This window comes from Salmo salar, chromosome ssa16 (assembly GCF_905237065.1).
Source record: "Salmo salar chromosome ssa16, Ssal_v3.1, whole genome shotgun sequence".
Taxonomy (NCBI): Eukaryota; Metazoa; Chordata; class Actinopteri; order Salmoniformes; family Salmonidae; genus Salmo; species Salmo salar.
Genome location: NC_059457.1, coordinates 43,830,901 through 43,847,166, shown reverse-complemented (window position 1 = coordinate 43,847,166; position 16,266 = coordinate 43,830,901). Strand labels below are relative to the sequence as shown.

The 16,266-nt window shown below is 47.2% G+C and overlaps 1 protein-coding gene and 1 long non-coding RNA gene across 2 annotated transcripts in view; one reads left to right on the top strand and one right to left on the bottom strand.

Annotated features, from left to right (window-relative positions):
- Window positions 1-2,063: 2,063 nt before the first annotated feature.
- Window positions 2,064-16,266, bottom strand: part of LOC106573923 (phospholipid phosphatase-related protein type 3) — a 28,142-nt gene continuing 13,939 nt past the window's right edge. The window contains exons 2-8 of the mRNA XM_014149385.2: window positions 14,192-14,295; window positions 11,055-11,240; window positions 10,046-10,175; window positions 8,507-8,702; window positions 6,912-6,969; window positions 5,893-6,066; window positions 2,064-4,681 (exon numbers count right to left, since the gene is read on the bottom strand). Coding sequence (XP_014004860.1) covers window positions 3,284-4,681; window positions 5,893-6,066; window positions 6,912-6,969; window positions 8,507-8,702; window positions 10,046-10,175; window positions 11,055-11,240; window positions 14,192-14,275 — 2,226 coding nt within the window. The 5' untranslated portion in view covers window positions 14,276-14,295 and the 3' untranslated portion in view covers window positions 2,064-3,283. The remainder of the gene's footprint in view (window positions 4,682-5,892; window positions 6,067-6,911; window positions 6,970-8,506; window positions 8,703-10,045; window positions 10,176-11,054; window positions 11,241-14,191; window positions 14,296-16,266) is intronic.
- On the top strand, window positions 6,911-7,593 carry LOC123727836 (uncharacterized). Its single transcript, XR_006759764.1, has 2 exons — window positions 6,911-7,133; window positions 7,245-7,593. It is a non-coding gene; the product is annotated as an uncharacterized lncRNA (long non-coding RNA).

Sequence of the window (16,266 nt, the reverse complement as noted above, 5' to 3'; positions counted from 1 at the left end):
CTCCGAACGCAACCTAAAACAATAACAAAAAAAACAAAAAAATAGGGAGGGTTAGGGTGGGTGACTAATGTTGGTGGCGGCTCTGGTGCAGGACGAAGAACCTTCTCATCTCGCGGATTCTCATCCCGCGGATCCTCCAGTAGCCCCCGCTCCGCCCGCTGATCCCTCCGCTTTTGTGTCACCGGACCCTGGATCGTCGCCGAAGGACCCGGACCGTGGATCATCACCGGAGGTTCTGGACTGCGGACCGCTGCCAGAGGTTCCGGACCGCGGACCGCCGCCGGAGGTTCCGGACCGCGGACCGCCGCCGGAGGTTCCGGACCGCGGACCGTCTCAGGAGGCTCCGGACCGCGGGCCCTCTCAGGAGGCTCCGGACCGCGGGCCCTCTCAGGAGGCTCCGGACCGCGGGCCCTCTCAGGAGGCTCCGGACCGCGGGCCGTCTCAAGAGGTTCCGGACCGCGGGCCGTCTCAAGAGGTTCCGGACTGCGGGCCGTCTCAGGAGGTTCCGGACTGCGGGCCGTCTCAGGAGGTTCCGGACTGGGAACCGTCGCCGGAAGCTCCGGACTGGGAACCGTCGCCGGAAGCTCCGGACTGGGAACCGTCGCCGGAAGCTCCGGACTGGGAACCGTCGCCGGAAGCTCTGGACTGGGAATGCGCACTGGACGCCTGATGCGTGGGGCTGGCACAGGTGGCGCCAGACTGGTAACACGCACCTCAGGGTGAGTGCGGGGAGCAGGAACAGGATACACTGGACTGGAGAGACTCACTGGTGGCCTAGTGCGTGGAGCCGGGACAGGTGGCCCCAGACTGGTGACACACACTTCAGGGCGAGTGCGAGGAGCCGGGACAGGATATACTGGACCGTGGAGGTGCACTTGAGGTCTGGAGCATATGGCTGGCACAACCCGTCCTGGCTGGATGCTCAGTTTAGCCCGGCAAGTGCGGGGCGCTGGCACAGGACGAACTGGGCTGTGAAGGCGTACTGGCGACACAGTTCGTAGAGCTGGCGCAGGATATCCTGAACCGAGGAGGCGTACTGGAGACCAGGAGCGCTGAGCCGGCACAATCCGTCCTGGCTGAATGCCCACTCTAGCACGGCAAATGCGGGGCGCAGGCACAGAGCGCACCGGGCTATGAATGCGCACTGGAGATACAGTGCGCATCACCGCATAACACGGTGCCTGACTGGTCACACGCTCCCCACAGTAAGCACGGGGAGTTGGCTCAGGTCTCAACCCTGACTCCGCCAATCTCCCCGTGTGCCCCCCCCCCCCTGTCTCTCGGGCTTTCGTCGTTGCCGTGCTAGTTCCTCGTATTGTCGCCGTTCCTCTCTCGCTATCTCTGCCTGCTTCCATGGCAGGGTCTTGTTCCCTGCCATTACCTCCTCCCAGATCCAGGATGTCCTCCACTCTCTTCTCTCCCGAGCCCAGGATCCCTGCTCCTCCTGGGCACGCTGCTTGGTCCTTTGGTGGTGGGAGATTCTGTCACGTCGTTCGTCGGAAGGAGCGGACCAAAGTACAGCGTGTATATCGTTCCACATATTTTATTGAACTGTGAAACTATGCAAGATATACAAATAAACTAAAGAACAAAAACAACAAACCGTGACGAAGAGGTGCAACATACACTAACTCAAAAACAATCTCCTACAAACCCAGGTGGAAAAAACAACTACTTAGGTATGATCTCCAATTAGAGACAACGATGACCAGCTGCCTCTAATTGGAGATCATCCCCCCAAAAAACAACATAGAAATACAAAAACTAGAACATAACAACATAGAAAATCTAAACTAGAAAAAAACCCTGTCACGCCCTGACCTACTCTACCATAGAAAATAACAGCTTTCTATGGTCAGGACGTGACAGATTCTCGCTGGCGCATTGTTGGTATTTTAGTGCGCAGCACTAGAACACTTTGAATGAAGCCCAAATACAGCGCATACTGTACTGAAGTTTTTGTGAGGAATTGATGATACAACTTCTGATTGTCAGTTGGAGGGCTTTGGTGGACATTAAGAACCAAACAAGTCTCAGATATACAACATTTGCCACACTAGTGCTTCACAGTTCAGTTACTAATGACAACTTTTAATGTCTTTTTTTTGTTTACTGACAAAGTAGTACTTCCAACCTGACAATCATGTACATAACGTGCAGTAGTCCATCCACAGGAGTGTATTGATTTGTATGCATGTTCACTTCGAAGCTTTCAACGATCAGCAAAAAGGAAACCGTCAATATTACCCATATTATTTTACACATTCTGCCTCGTACTGCCGCTATTGCTTTGATAAATTGACTGTTCCCCTGATGTGACTTCCCTTATTGTAGTTTTGTTCTCGTATAACATGTCCAGTAAAAAATACACATGGTTTATGCTTAAGTCAGTTTAAGTAGCACTCTCAAAAGTAAGATCCATATGGAGAAGTTGAAATTGAAAAGCACTCCTTTACACAACTTACTTTCATTCAGTCCTGTCAGTATTCTTCATCAGAAGAAGTTCAGGTTAAAATTGTTGTTGTTCTTCAGTTTAAGAGTTAAGGTCTGAACTTTGTTGAGAATTGGCACCATCATTGGCCCCTGCACATTCTGCTGAATACAGCAGAATATATATATATTTTAAACATACTGTGCTTCTTCAACACAAACACACACCCATACACACAAGCACCTGACCCACTTTCCCAAACACACAAAAACACACAGACATACATGCTCAGAATCTACACATTAGCAATTAAGTATTAACAACAAGAAGTCCACAACATAGAGTCAATGCCATACCAACACTAGACAATCAGCCCATTGAGTAACAGGAAACATTGAAAGGAAGATGGAGTCAATGAAGATGTTGTAAATGTTTCAAAACTTCCTGGTTCGGCTCAGTAGATGGAACTTTAATACGTTGTCCTTCAAATGTGTTTTTTGGTTTGTGTTGTGTGGTGGTGTTCTTCCCATTTTAATCTTTGAAAAGCATCTTTGTGCTCCTGAAATTAAATACCTCATGATCCCCTTTTGCACAGACCTGCTATGACACTCACCAGTTCCACATCCACTGAAGATGTATTCCTCCAGCTAGCATACATCATAAATATGTAGGCTACCACCGTATTGCGTAACTCATTTGATAACATCACACTAAGTCTGAGAGCTGCACAGCAGCAGACCCCAGCTTGTCAGTCAAGGTTTTGTGCTGTATTGTGGTTTGACTGTAAGGCTAATTAGTTAGTTATTTAGTTAGTTAGTTATTTAGTTAGTTAGTAAGAGAGTTAGTTAGTAACTACTCCTTATTCCTCCGGGATCCCTGTAGTTTTTTATAGTAGTCCTCCTGTCCAGTCTTGTTTTGAAATTGAACTAGCGCGGTCTTGCGTTGTAAAGTGGACTCTCGACTTCGCCCGTCATGGAGGACCTCGGTGTGAGGGAGGGGCGGAGGGGGGAGCACTTCGGGGTCGCCGTTGCCAGTGGAGGAGCAGGGCGAGATGGTCTGGTGCGGCCGGAAACTGCCAGTGCTGCCGCGAGCAGCGCTGCGGTTCAGGTCGTTTAGCTCGTAGGCGTCACGAGGGTCGCTGCCGTCGGACGCGTCTCTCCACTTCCAGGGATTCCCTTTGCCAGAGGAGGGCAGGGTGGCAGTGTGCACCACAGGGTGGTGGGGGGCGTGGGCGTCTACCGTGATGATGGCCGAATTGCGTGGTGCCTCCAATGGCGGACGGTAGTGGGGCGAGTCGGCGCTGGCCGTAGAGGAGGTGCAAGACGAGGTGGAGGTGGTCTCGGAGGACTTGGGCGTGTCCCCCGAGGAGGAGGACTGGAGCAGGCCCTGCTGTTTGGACATTGCGATCACCTGCATGATGCGTGGCTGGTTGGGAGCCCCCCGAAGCGACCCGCCGCCACTGCTCTTCTCCGTGATGGACAGCCACTTGGTGCGGGTCAATGCGCTCTTGGGCGACACCGGCGGGGGACCTGTCTCTGGGATGTGGGGGGGTCTGGGGGTTGCCACCACCCTCACACCCCCCGGAGGCCCCACACTGATGGGGATTTGGCCGGTGGAAGCTCCACTGTTGGACTGTACCGTAGATGGGTATAATGAGGCCTGTGGCCCTCCGTCCTCGAACACTTCCTCTTCCCCTTCGGAGCCCTCCTCACTGGCCTCCTGCTCGGCCTCATCTCTGAGGCTCAGACCCCGCATCTCCATGGACTTCTGCTTCCACTCTGTCACCAGCTGCTGTGAGCGCATGGGGTCCATGGGCACTTGCACAGCCTTGAGCCTCCTCTTTACAGGCTGGGTGGGCTGCATCATGGAATCGTCGGGGGCCCCATTAGTGCCCATGCCCCCGTTCACATTCATGCTAGCTCTGGGCAGCGTGTTGCTGAAGGTAACCATGGTCTGCTGACCCATGGGGCTGCGGGGTGCTAGGAGCTCCACGTCCACGCTGGCCCTCTTCAGGCTGCCCATGGAGGCCTTCTCGTGCTGCAGCGGACGCCCCATGCCTTCCAGCCGGTCCAGGGAGGGGGGCGCAGCGATCTCGTCGGCGCTCTCCGACGCTGAAGCTACACCTTTGTTGTAGACTGAGTCGTGGCCCCGCTGGGTCAGAGCTCGTAGGGCGTCCTCCTTCTGGGGGGGCGGAACTGGCTTGATGATGATGTCGTCGGAGGACCTGAAGTTGCCAACAGCGTGGAAAGCCTGGAAAATAAGAGAAGGTCTTGGTCACCTGAAACTCCTCTACGGATACTCAGTATAATAGTCCTGTGGAAAGGCATTATCATTCAATCTCATTCGTCTGCCTGGGTATTCTTCAACAGAACTGATGAGCTAGCTCTAATCACCGCTCTCTATATCTCTGATAAGAGTGAGAGAACACAGGCACAAAGGGGAAATGAGAGAGGGAAAGAGATACGAGACAGAAAGAGCTATGAGAAAGAAGGACATAAGAGTGAAAGAGCATGATAAGACAAATGTGTATGTAGAGTAGGCACCCCCATAGAAAGACAGAACGTCATGGAACAACACCTCCAGAATCTGTTGAAATAATCACCATTCAGGCGAAGGATGGAAAGACAGTATCTAAAATGGAGAGACAGAGGCAGAGAGAGGCAGAGAGAGGCAGAGAGAGGCAGAGAGAGGCAGAGAGAGAGAGAGAGAGAGAGAGAGAGAGAGATATGATGGGCATGAAAGTGAACTCCATCCCTCCCTGAGGACAGATAGTGGAATGACAGCAGAAAGCAAATGAGGGCGAGAAGAGTCAGAAAATTTAATGAGAGCGGGAGGAGTCAGAAACTTTAATGAGAGCGGGAGTATTCAGAAACTTTAATGAGAGCGGGAGTATTCAGAAACTTTAATGAGAGCGGGAGTATTCAGAAACTTTAACGAGAGCGGGAGGAGTCAGAAACTTTCATGAGAGTGGGAGGAGTCAGACACTTTAATGAGAGTGGGAGGAGTCAGAAACTTTAATGACAGCAGCAATCTAGAGATATCAAAGAGCCTAGCGCTAAACGGCAGGTATGCCTTTTAAGTGGGGGAGGGAGAGATGGTATGCAGTACAGTTTGATTGGCTAAAATCCTACATCAGTGTCTGGCAAATAACACTTTCCTCTCCTGTGCTCGCCTCAAATTAAATGACAGAACGGCTACTATAGGAAGTAGTAGGTAGACTTCCCTCACATCTACCTTTCAGAAATGTATACGCGCATGAATAGCCCTTTGTAAATCAGCTTTGGTAGAATCCTTAAATTCCATATTCCTAAATGTTTGAATCACCTGTCAATCCTACCCTGCAGATTAAAAAAACGAACATTTACAGAAATAAATATTAATATGCATCATCAGTATCAAACATATAAATGTTATATATATTATAGAAGTCAAGATAGATTTCGATGGAAGTCAGGTCATACCAGGTAGGCAGCGATGCCGGCCCCTATGAGGAAGCCCACATAGACGTCGATGGGGTGGCTGCGGTACTGGGTGATCTGGGTCAGGCCGGTTAGTGCCGCAGCGATGGCAAATGCAAACACCAACACTGGCTTTAGCAGCTTGGTGCTGTCTGAGATGGTTGAGTTGAAGTACATCTGCAAGAAGAGAGAAATTGAGAAAATAAATGGTGAGATATTATAAAAGAAAAACTAAAATACATTCCATTCATCTATGAAGATGATGTACGGTTACATTGATTTCTGCTTATAAACTGCATTATGACATGCCTTGTTAACTATTAATAAACTGAACAGGCTTCTACACGTTTTCACTTAATTCAATCCACATAATTTAAGCTCTGTGATAATATTTTAAGCGGTTTATAAGCAAACCTTTCTATTTAAGAGTTACCAAATATATATGTGGGAAAACCCAGTGTGTTTGGCACAGTATGCTAAGCTCTTCCTTAAAATAAATAGTGGGGACAGATTTGCCCAAAGGATTTGTGCATTGAGAATCTGGTGTGACTACTTTGGCTACGATACCATTTATATTCACAAGCAATATTAGCCCAATGTCCTAATTTGTGGCTTATGAAATTCTATTGTACTTGACCTGCCACTGAACAAAGCATTAAAAAGAGCCAAAGACAAAATCTGGGGGGACATTTTCTTATCAAGACTTCAACAGCGTTCTCTGCACATTTAATCAATAAAACTAGCTTATCATGTTCTGTCGCAGTTTTGGTTTTCAGTTGACTTAAAGTGACAGACATTTTTTTTCTCCAGTTGAGTCCTGGTGCCCTATAGGGAAACACTGCCTCAGCAAATTTCACCTGGCCCTAGCAATACAGTCTAGGCAATAACCATGCTCTGAACTGAAAATGTTAGAGGAAATGTTACTGTAGATCATTTACAGATGGACTATCCAAATAAAGTTTTACCGTTGCCACTGACTACTAGCTTCCATATTGTGTATTCGTCCCAGGAGGTGTACTTACTGATATGTACACAGCAGCAAATGCAGACAGGGTTGCATGCTGGGAGGGAAAGGTTTTCCTGTCAAGAAACAGAAAACGTGTTAGCGTTGAGACAAAATGGTAGAAAAGCAGAAAGACAGACACCGTATGTCACACAGCTTTGATCATAACTTGAAAGGGGAGAGAACAGCGCCAGTGTGGCATAAGGAATAAAGATCACACCTGCACATTGCTACAATGCAGGTTAGTGTTGTGGTGTTGTGTGCTATATCTGTCTAAACACACCTCCCTGTTTATCTGTCTATGACTGGCCAAAATGGTGTCCTTACTAACGCCACCTTTATGATCCCTTAGCCTACCTAAGACTGAATAAGAATGGATAATTTACTTGAAAGCAACATGGAGGAAAGGACAACTTGCTATGGCTTTCACCTACCCAGTCTGTTTAGATCAGTGGTCCAGAGAGGAAGAAAACACGAAAATGTGGCTTTTCAACAGTATTGGGACACATCCTCAGCCAGAGAAAATAAGATGGCCTGTCCAAGGCTGCATTCCAATATTATTTCCAATTTGAAATAATTTTCTGTCCTCATCTCCACTGAACCAATGCATCAGTATTCCTTTAAGGTTCATGTTTTTCTCTGTAAGTGTAACTGAATGTACAAGTAGTTGAGCTTTAGTAAACAATGTCCTTGAAAACCCATTCAATTCATATTCACCCTTCATTTTTTTAGCTTCTCTTTTTCCCTTGCTGTGTTTAGTTTGCCTCATGAGATGAGGACACACAAGAGGTACAGTATCTTCCCATAACCAATCTAGCAACTGCTTCATTCAAATTGGTATGTTGGTGTGGATATTGGAACAGAACCTTAATTCTTCCTGGTTCAGGTGATTGTGGCCAGGGAAATAATTGCTGTATTTTGAATGGGACTGTAATTTCATCCCACATAATCTGTGCTGTACTGAATTTTTAGATCGCTAAAAACTTTTTGACCACTAGTGGGTGCATGGTATTGTTGCTTCTGGCTCATTAACATATTTTGAGGCTTGTCTTGTATGAGGCTATATTTGTTGCACCTGTTAGAGAGAATGCTGTACAAAGTTAACCGGTATGTGGTAGTTGTGTCCCTTCAAAGTAAAATGTATAGGGGACAGATTGGAATGGCAATCTTAAAGCTTTAATGGTTGCCAATGATTTTGCCATGTAGTCCCTGCCAGTTTAGAAGCATTTGTTAATGGAACACCACATATTTATTGATATGCTGTAATGTGCAAACACATTACCTAGCAGCCGACCTGCTTGCACCAATCCCATGTCATTACAGCAAAATACTGTGAAATACAAACCCCAATCCCCTCAATGAATTTCATTAATTCATCCATTCATTCATTACGATTGTGGTAGCATTTACTTTGTTACAGTATAATACAGTCAATTCTACAGTATTGTACTGTGTGTTATTACACGCCACTTGCTTTGATACTGTATTTGGATTAGAGTAGGTGTACTGCATTATGAAATACAGTAACTTACTTTCCAATGAGCTCCCTGTAAATTACTGTCAAATTCAAGACAACCCCTTTATAGTGTATGTCATGTTATGTAACGCAGCTACCTGGCGGAGAGGATGGCATGCTGGTCGTGGCTGGAGCAGATGTCCTTGGTGATGTAGGGGTTTTTGTCACATGCCACACCTGGCTGAGTGTAGTTGGGCTTACACACGGTCAGAAAGAAGGGGGAGTGATAGCCTGTGGCCAACTGGATCACATCAGTTACTAGAGCCGTGGCACACAGCCCAAACACATGGACGCCTAGAGAGACAGGGAGAAAGGGAGAGAGAGTAAGGGAGTGAAAAGGAGAGGAGGGTGAATGAGAGGGAGAGAAAGGGAGGAGGGGGAAGAGGGAGAGAGAAATACAGAGATAGAAAGAGAGAGAGAGAGAGAGAAGAGTGGGGATGTGGCAGGGTAAGAGAAAGGTGGGGAGATTGAGAGAAAGAGGAGGGAGCGAGCAGTGACATGGGGAGAAAGGGAGAGCAGTGATGTGGGGAGAGAGGGAGAGCAGTGATGTGGGGGGAGAGGGAGAGCAGTGACGTGGGGAGAGAGGGAGAGCAGTGACGTGGGGAGAGAGGGAGAGGAGTGACGTGGGGAGAGAGGGAGAGCAGTGATGTGGGGAGAAAGGGAGAGCAGTGACGTGGGGAGAAAGGGAGAGCAGTGATGTGGGGAGAGAGGGAGAGCAGTGATGTGGGGAGAGAGGGAGAGCAGTGATGTGGGGAGAGAGGGAGAGCAGTGATGTGGGGAGAAAGGGAGAGCAGTGACGTGGGGAGAAAGGGAGAGCAGTGATGTGGGGAGAGAGGGAGAGCAGTGATGTGGGGTGAGAGGGAGAGCAGTGATGTGGGGAGAAAGGGAGAGCAGTGATGTGGGGAGAGAGGGAGAGCAGTGATGTGGGGCGAGAGATGGAGAGCAGTGATGTGGGGAGAAAGGGAGAGCAGTGATGTGGGGCGAGAGGGAGAGCACTGACGTGGGGAGAAAGGGAGAGCAGTGATGTGGGGCGAGAGATGGAGAGCAGTGATGTGGGGCGAGAGGGAGAGCAGTGACGTGGGGCGAGAGGGAGAGCAGTGATGTGGGGCGAGAGATGGAGAGCAGTGATGTGGGGAGAAAGGGAGAGCAGTGATGTGGGGCGAGAGGGAGAGCAGTGACGTGGGGAGAAAGGGAGAGCAGTGATGTGGGGCGAGAGATGGAGAGCAGTGATGTGGGGCGAGAGGGAGAGCAGTGACGTGGGGAGAAAGGGAGAGCAGTGATGTGGGGCGAGAGATGGAGAGCAGTGATGTGGGGAGAAAGGGAGAGCAGTGATGTGGGGCGAGAGGGAGAGCAGTGACGTGGGGAGAAAGGGAGAGCAGTGATGTGGGGCGAGAGGGAGAGCAGTGACGTGGGGAGAAAGGGAGAGCAGTGATGTGGGGCGAGAGATGGAGAGCAGTGATGTGGGGAGAAAGGGAGAGCAGTGATGTGGGGCGAGAGGGAGAGCAGTGACGTGGGGAGAGAGGGAAAACAGTGAAGACGAGAAAACAAGAGGAGGAACTAAAGAAAGAGTGAGTCATTGTCACACTGGAGAAATCCAGGAACAGGCCACATTCATTTGACACTGAGTGGAACCATACCTACGAAGCGCACCGTTCGCCGTAGGAAGGAGTTGAAGTTGCACCCGCCGGCGTTGATGCTGCCCTCCACCCCAGGGCGGATCTTAAGGTGTGACTGCATGCAGTAGACCAGGCCCTCCCCTATCATTATCTGACCAGATGACCACACACAGTCAGAGATATAGAAACATTTAATGACCACGTACTAGTCGACGCATTTCTACTTGACAATCATGCTCAACCCTAGAGAGAATGGGCTATTTGAGAAAACAGTATTTGGTTTGTGGTTTTGAGAAATGTTTGTCTCATCTTCTGTGGTCTGATTTGAATGTAGGCCTATATGCATATTCGCAACTATATTACGGTGTAGTTTGAACGGTTTACATTTCCGTCATTTAGCAGACACGCTAGAGCAACTTACATGAGTAATTAGGGTTAAGTGCCTTGCTAAAGGGCACATTAACAGATGTTTCACCTAGTCAGCTTAGGGATTCGAACGAGCAACCTTTTGGTTACTGACCCAATGCTCTTAACCACTAGGCTTTCTGCCGCTGGTTTCAATGCCTTCATACATTCTACACTACTGTCAGAGTTTTTAGGGCATGAGTACATGCAGTTTGAGTGTATAATGGCTTCATTATAAATAGAGTGTATCACATAGGCCATTGTTTCCCAACTCCAGTCCTCCAGTAACCCCAATGGTACATATTGTTGTTGTGGCCCCGGACAAGGACACCAAATTGTACTTGTTAACTAATCATCAAACCCTTGACAAGTTAAATCAGGTTTTTTGGTCCAGGGCTACAACAAAAATGTGTGCTGTTGGGGGTACTTGAGGGAAACACTGACATAGGCCATACGTGGGTATGTTTAGAGGGCTTCTCATGCAGGCAGAGCAGCATAGTGTGTGTGTGTGTGTGTGTGTGTGTGTGTGTGTGTGTGTGTGTGTGTGTGTGTGTGTGTGTGTGTGTGTGTGTGTGTGTGTGGTGTGCCTGCACGCGTGCAAGTGTGTTTAGAGGGGTGTCCTCACCGAGGCGGCCGGCCCAGCGAAGGCCAGGCTGAGCAGCATGAGTAGAGGGATGAGCTCGTCTCCACCGTCCACGTAGGGCATGCTCAGCGTGCGGTCATGGCAACGGAAACCCACCTGGGCCGGGTGGAGCAGGTCCGTTAGCTCCAAGAAGTAGAGCGACACCATAAAAGAAGCCACAATGGGCAGCTGGGAAACAGGAAGTAGAAGTGTATGTCAAAGGTTGTTGTCAGAATTGTCACTTTATTAACTACTATTAACCCTAACCGTGAATATACTATACAGAACTTCTGCCTCTCGCTCTTTGTGTATGCAACTTGTCTGAAAAGAGTTGAGATGAGTTGAACATTTGACAAACAAACACGGACCATCATGAACGCGTATTAGTTTTCATCTGTTTACATACCGTAATTTCCGGACTATTAAGCGCACCTGAATATAAGCCGCACCCACTGAATTTAAAAATAAATATTATTTTGAACATAAATAAGCCGCACATGTCTATAAGCCGCAGGTGCCTACCGGTACATTGAAACAAATGAACTTTACACAGGCTTTAACGAAACACGGCTTGTAACAAAAATAAATAGGCTTTAACGAAACACGGCTTGTAACAAAAATAAATAGGCTTTAACGAAACACGGCTTGTAACAAAAAATAAAACATTTGCAGTAAGCTTTAGTTGTCTTTTTGCACTGAGTCAATTCCTCACGCTGCTGTTTCCAACGTCTTATCATCGACTCATTAAGACCAAGCTCCCATGCAGCAGCTCTATTTCCTTTTCCAACAGCCAGATCAATCGCCTTCAACTTGAAAGCTGCATCATATGCATTTCTCCGTGTCTTTGCCATGATGAGGGTGACAAAATGACTACCGTAATCAGAATGATGGGAAGTTTGAGAGCACTCGATTTAATCTAAACAGTAAACAAAAAAGTTGTTTGACCGTAACCCGTTCGGCAATTTCATTGGTCTAATGAAAGCTTCATGCCGCCAAAAAACTGAGCACGTCACAGAATGTGTTTTTTTAGGAGAAAAAAAATTGAAAGCGGGAAAAATCCATATATTAGCCGCGTCATTGTTTAAGCCGCGAGGTTCAAAGCCTGGGAAAAAAGTTGCGGCTTATAGTCCGGAATTTACGGTAGTCTCTATGTGGCCACAGCCTTCCCTATGAAGTCCTATCAGATCAGAGGTAATGAAGGATAGAAAATAAGGTTATTGAAGACTACTGGGACGCATCTACAATGGTTGCATATACACTGCTCAAAAAAATAAAGGGAACACTAAAGTAACACATCCTAGATCTGAATGAATGAAATAATCTTATTAAACACTTTTATCTTTACATAGTTGAATGTGCTGACAACAAAATCACACAAAAATAATCAATGGAAATCCAATTTATCAACCCATGGAGGTCTGGATTTGGAGTCACACTCAAAATTAAAGTGGAAAACCACACTACAGGCTGATCCAACTTTGATGTAATGTCCTTAAAACAAGTCAAAATGAGGCTCAGTAGTGTGTGTGGCCTCCACGTGCCTGTATGACCTCCCTACAACGCCTGGGCATGCTCCTGATGAGGTGGCGGATGGTCTCCTGAGGGATCTCCTCCCAGACCTGGACTAAAGCATCCGCCAACTCCTGGACAGTCTGTGGTGCAATGTGGCGTTGGTGGATGGAGCGAGACATGATGTCCCAGATGTGCTCAATTGGATTCAGGTCTGGGGAACGGGCGGGCCAGTCCATAGCATCAATGCCTTCCTCTTGCAGGAACTGCTGACACACTCCAGCCACATGAGGTCTAGCATTGTCTTGCATTAGGAGGAACCCAGGGCCAACCGCACCAGCATATGGTCTCACAAGGGGTCTGAGGATCTCATCTCGGTACCTAATGGCAGTCAGGCTACCTCTGGCGAGCACATGGAGGGCTGTGCGGCCCCCAAAGAAATTCCACCCCACACCATGACTGACCCACCGCCAAACCGGTCATGCTGGAGGATGTTGCAGGCAGCAGAACGTTCTCCACGGCGTCTCCAGACTGTCACGTCTGTCACATGTGCTCAGTGTGAACCTGCTTTCATCTGTGAAGAGCACAGGGCGCCAGTGGCGAATTTGCCAATCTTGGTGTTCTCTGGCAAATGCCAAACGTCCTGCACGGTGTTGGGCTGTAAGCACAACCCCCACCTGTGGACGTCAGGCCCTCATACCACCCTCATGGAGTCTGTTTCTGACCGTTTGAGCAGACACATGCACATTTGTGGCCTGCTGGAGGTCATTTTGCAGGGCTCTGGCAATGCTCATCCTTGCACAAAGGCGGAGGTAGCGGTCCTGCTGCTGGGTTGTTGCCCTCCTACGGCCTCCTCCACGTCTCCTGATGTACTGGCCTGTCTCCAGGTAGCGCCTCCATGCTCTGGACACTACGCTGACAGACACAGCAAACCTTCTTGCCATAGCTCGCATTGATGTGCCATCCTGGATGAGCTGCACTACCTGAGCCACTTGTGTGGGTTGTAGACTCCGTATCATGCTACCACTAGAGTGAAAGCACCGCCAGCATTCAAAAGTGACCAAAACATCAGCCAGGAAGCATAGGAACTGAGAAGGGGTCTGTGGTTACCACCTGCAGAACCACTCCTTTATTGGGGGTGTCTTGCTAATTGCCTATAATTTCCACCTGTTGTCTATTCCATTTGCACAACAGCATGTGAAATTTATTGTCAATCAGTGTTGCTTCCTAAGTGGACAGTTTGATTTCACAGAAATGTGATTGACTTGGAGTTACATTGTGTTGTTTAAGTGTTCCCTTTATTTTTTGGGGCAGTATAGATAGTTACTTATTCAATGTCTATGAATGAGACTCAGATTGTATAAAAGACGTGAGCTGAAATGATACGAAAGCAGCTCATCCTCAGCTACAGGTCATCCAGATTTGTTTTCTCTCACTTCAGCTGCAGCATATTGATTCATAATCATCCACCCAAGAGAAAGGCAAAGCACAAGACAAACATCTGGTGTTTGCGAGTTCATTCATTCATACACTCATTCAATCAGATACAACCAAAGATTATCACCGTAACATGTTAAATGTCAAATTTCCCCAAAATATGCAATTATCATAATGTTCATATATCTACCCACCTCTACAAAATAGAAGCAAGGCAACAACGTCAAGCTATCTTTGGGTTGCGTCTTCTTGGGCTTGGGGTCTCTCGGAGTCATCATTGTGACATCTGTGGACAAACCTGAAAGAACGCATAGTTGAAGTTATAATAAAATAATAGTACTGAATGAGCTCAGGGACATCTCTTTTCTATTTTAATATTAACATTTGTTTTAATTTATTTATTCATGTATGTATTTATTTATTCAATTAAAATGGAAAACAGATGGTCCTGATGCAATGGTAAAACATGTTACTGTCTGTGATAATGGATGACATGTCAAAACTCCTGGGGTGCACAACTCAAGCCTGTAAGTTCCGCAGTTTTGCTGGTTTTCGTTTCTGTCTGGTATTTATTGATCAATTAATGTTACTGGTCAGCTGGAGAGTGCACACACCTTGTTCCAGGTATAAATCAGTCACTGGTTAAAAGCCCAAAACCAGCAGGATAATCAGCAGCCTACAAGGACCAGAAATGCACCCCTGACCTAGACACTAATCTATTTTCATTGCTTGAGCATATGGCTTACAGGTAATTATTATTATTCAATGTAACCTTTATTTAACTAGGCAAGTCAGTTAAGAAAATAATCTTATTTACAATGACGGCCTACCCCTGCCAAACACTAACCCGAACGACGCTGGGCCAATTGTTCGCCGCCCTATCGGACACCCACTCACGGCCGGTTGTGATACAGCCTGGAATCAAACCAGGGTCTCTATTGACGCCTCTAGCACTGAGATGCAGTGCCTTAGACCGCTGCGCCACTCGGGGGCCCCCAGTACATGGCGTGGGACATAGTCTTCTTGACATTAGACCGCTTTGAGGCCTGAAAAGGTCTGACTGACTTTGATATTTAAGGATCAAAATTGGAAAACCAAATACGAAATATTTTAAAATATAACCCCATCAATTTATCTAAATGGAATATGGAAATATGATGGTTTTATGGTGAATTACAGCTCCTGGGCAATGGTCTTTATTTTAAGCCACTGAATAAGGACTATATAATACATTTATGAGTAATTTATAACACTAAAATAAACCGGGTGGTTCGAGCCCTGGATGCTGATTGGCTGAAAGCAGTGGTATAAGCAGTGGTATATGACCAATATACCATGGCTAAGGGCTGTTCTTAGCACGACGCAACACGGAGTGCCTGGATACAGCCTTTAGCTGTGGTATATTGGCCATATACCAAAAACACCCAAGGCCATTATAAACTGGGTACCAACGTAAATAGAACAGTAAAAAGTTATTTTGTGTCATACCCGTGGTATACCCCTCGTGCCTTATTGTTTAAATAAGCACTGCACAAACGTTCACAAACGCTTATCTACGGATTGAATCGGGTATGCAGTGACATACAAACTTGCAATTGACAGAATGTAGCATTATGTACAGTGTTGACATCTATTATGGATGGTGAATGAATGTAGTGTAATGCGTACTGGCGGCAGAGAAGTCAGGCGCAAGAGAGCGAAAACTGATTTACAACGGTGTCGTTTAATATCCATAAACCACCGTCAACAGAACAATACAACAAATGGGTCAAACAAAACCCGGTACATACCAGCATACCGTGCATAAGCACTACAAGAAACAATTACCGACAAGGACATGAGGGGGAACAGAGGGTTAAATACACAACATGTAACTGATGGAATTGGAACCAGGTGTGATGGAAGACAAGACAAAACAAGAAAATTAAAAGTGGATCAGCGATGGCTAGGTCGGTGACTTCGACCGCCGAACGCCGCCCGAAGAAGGAGAGGGATCAACTTCGGCGGAAGTCGTGACAGTGAATATGTTATGTAGTCCCAAAGAAAGTGCTTCCTTGAAAATATGTAGATGCTCCTTCGCTTGTGCATGGAAAATGCAAGTCATTTGCTTAAGTAAGGGAAATGCAAGTCATTTACTTGTATATAGAAAATGCAAGTCCTTTGCTTGTGTAGGGAAAATGCAATGTCTTTGCTTGTATAGGGAAAATGCAAGTCCTTTGATTGTGTAGGAAAAATGCAAGTCCTTCGCTTGTGTTGGGAAAATGCAATT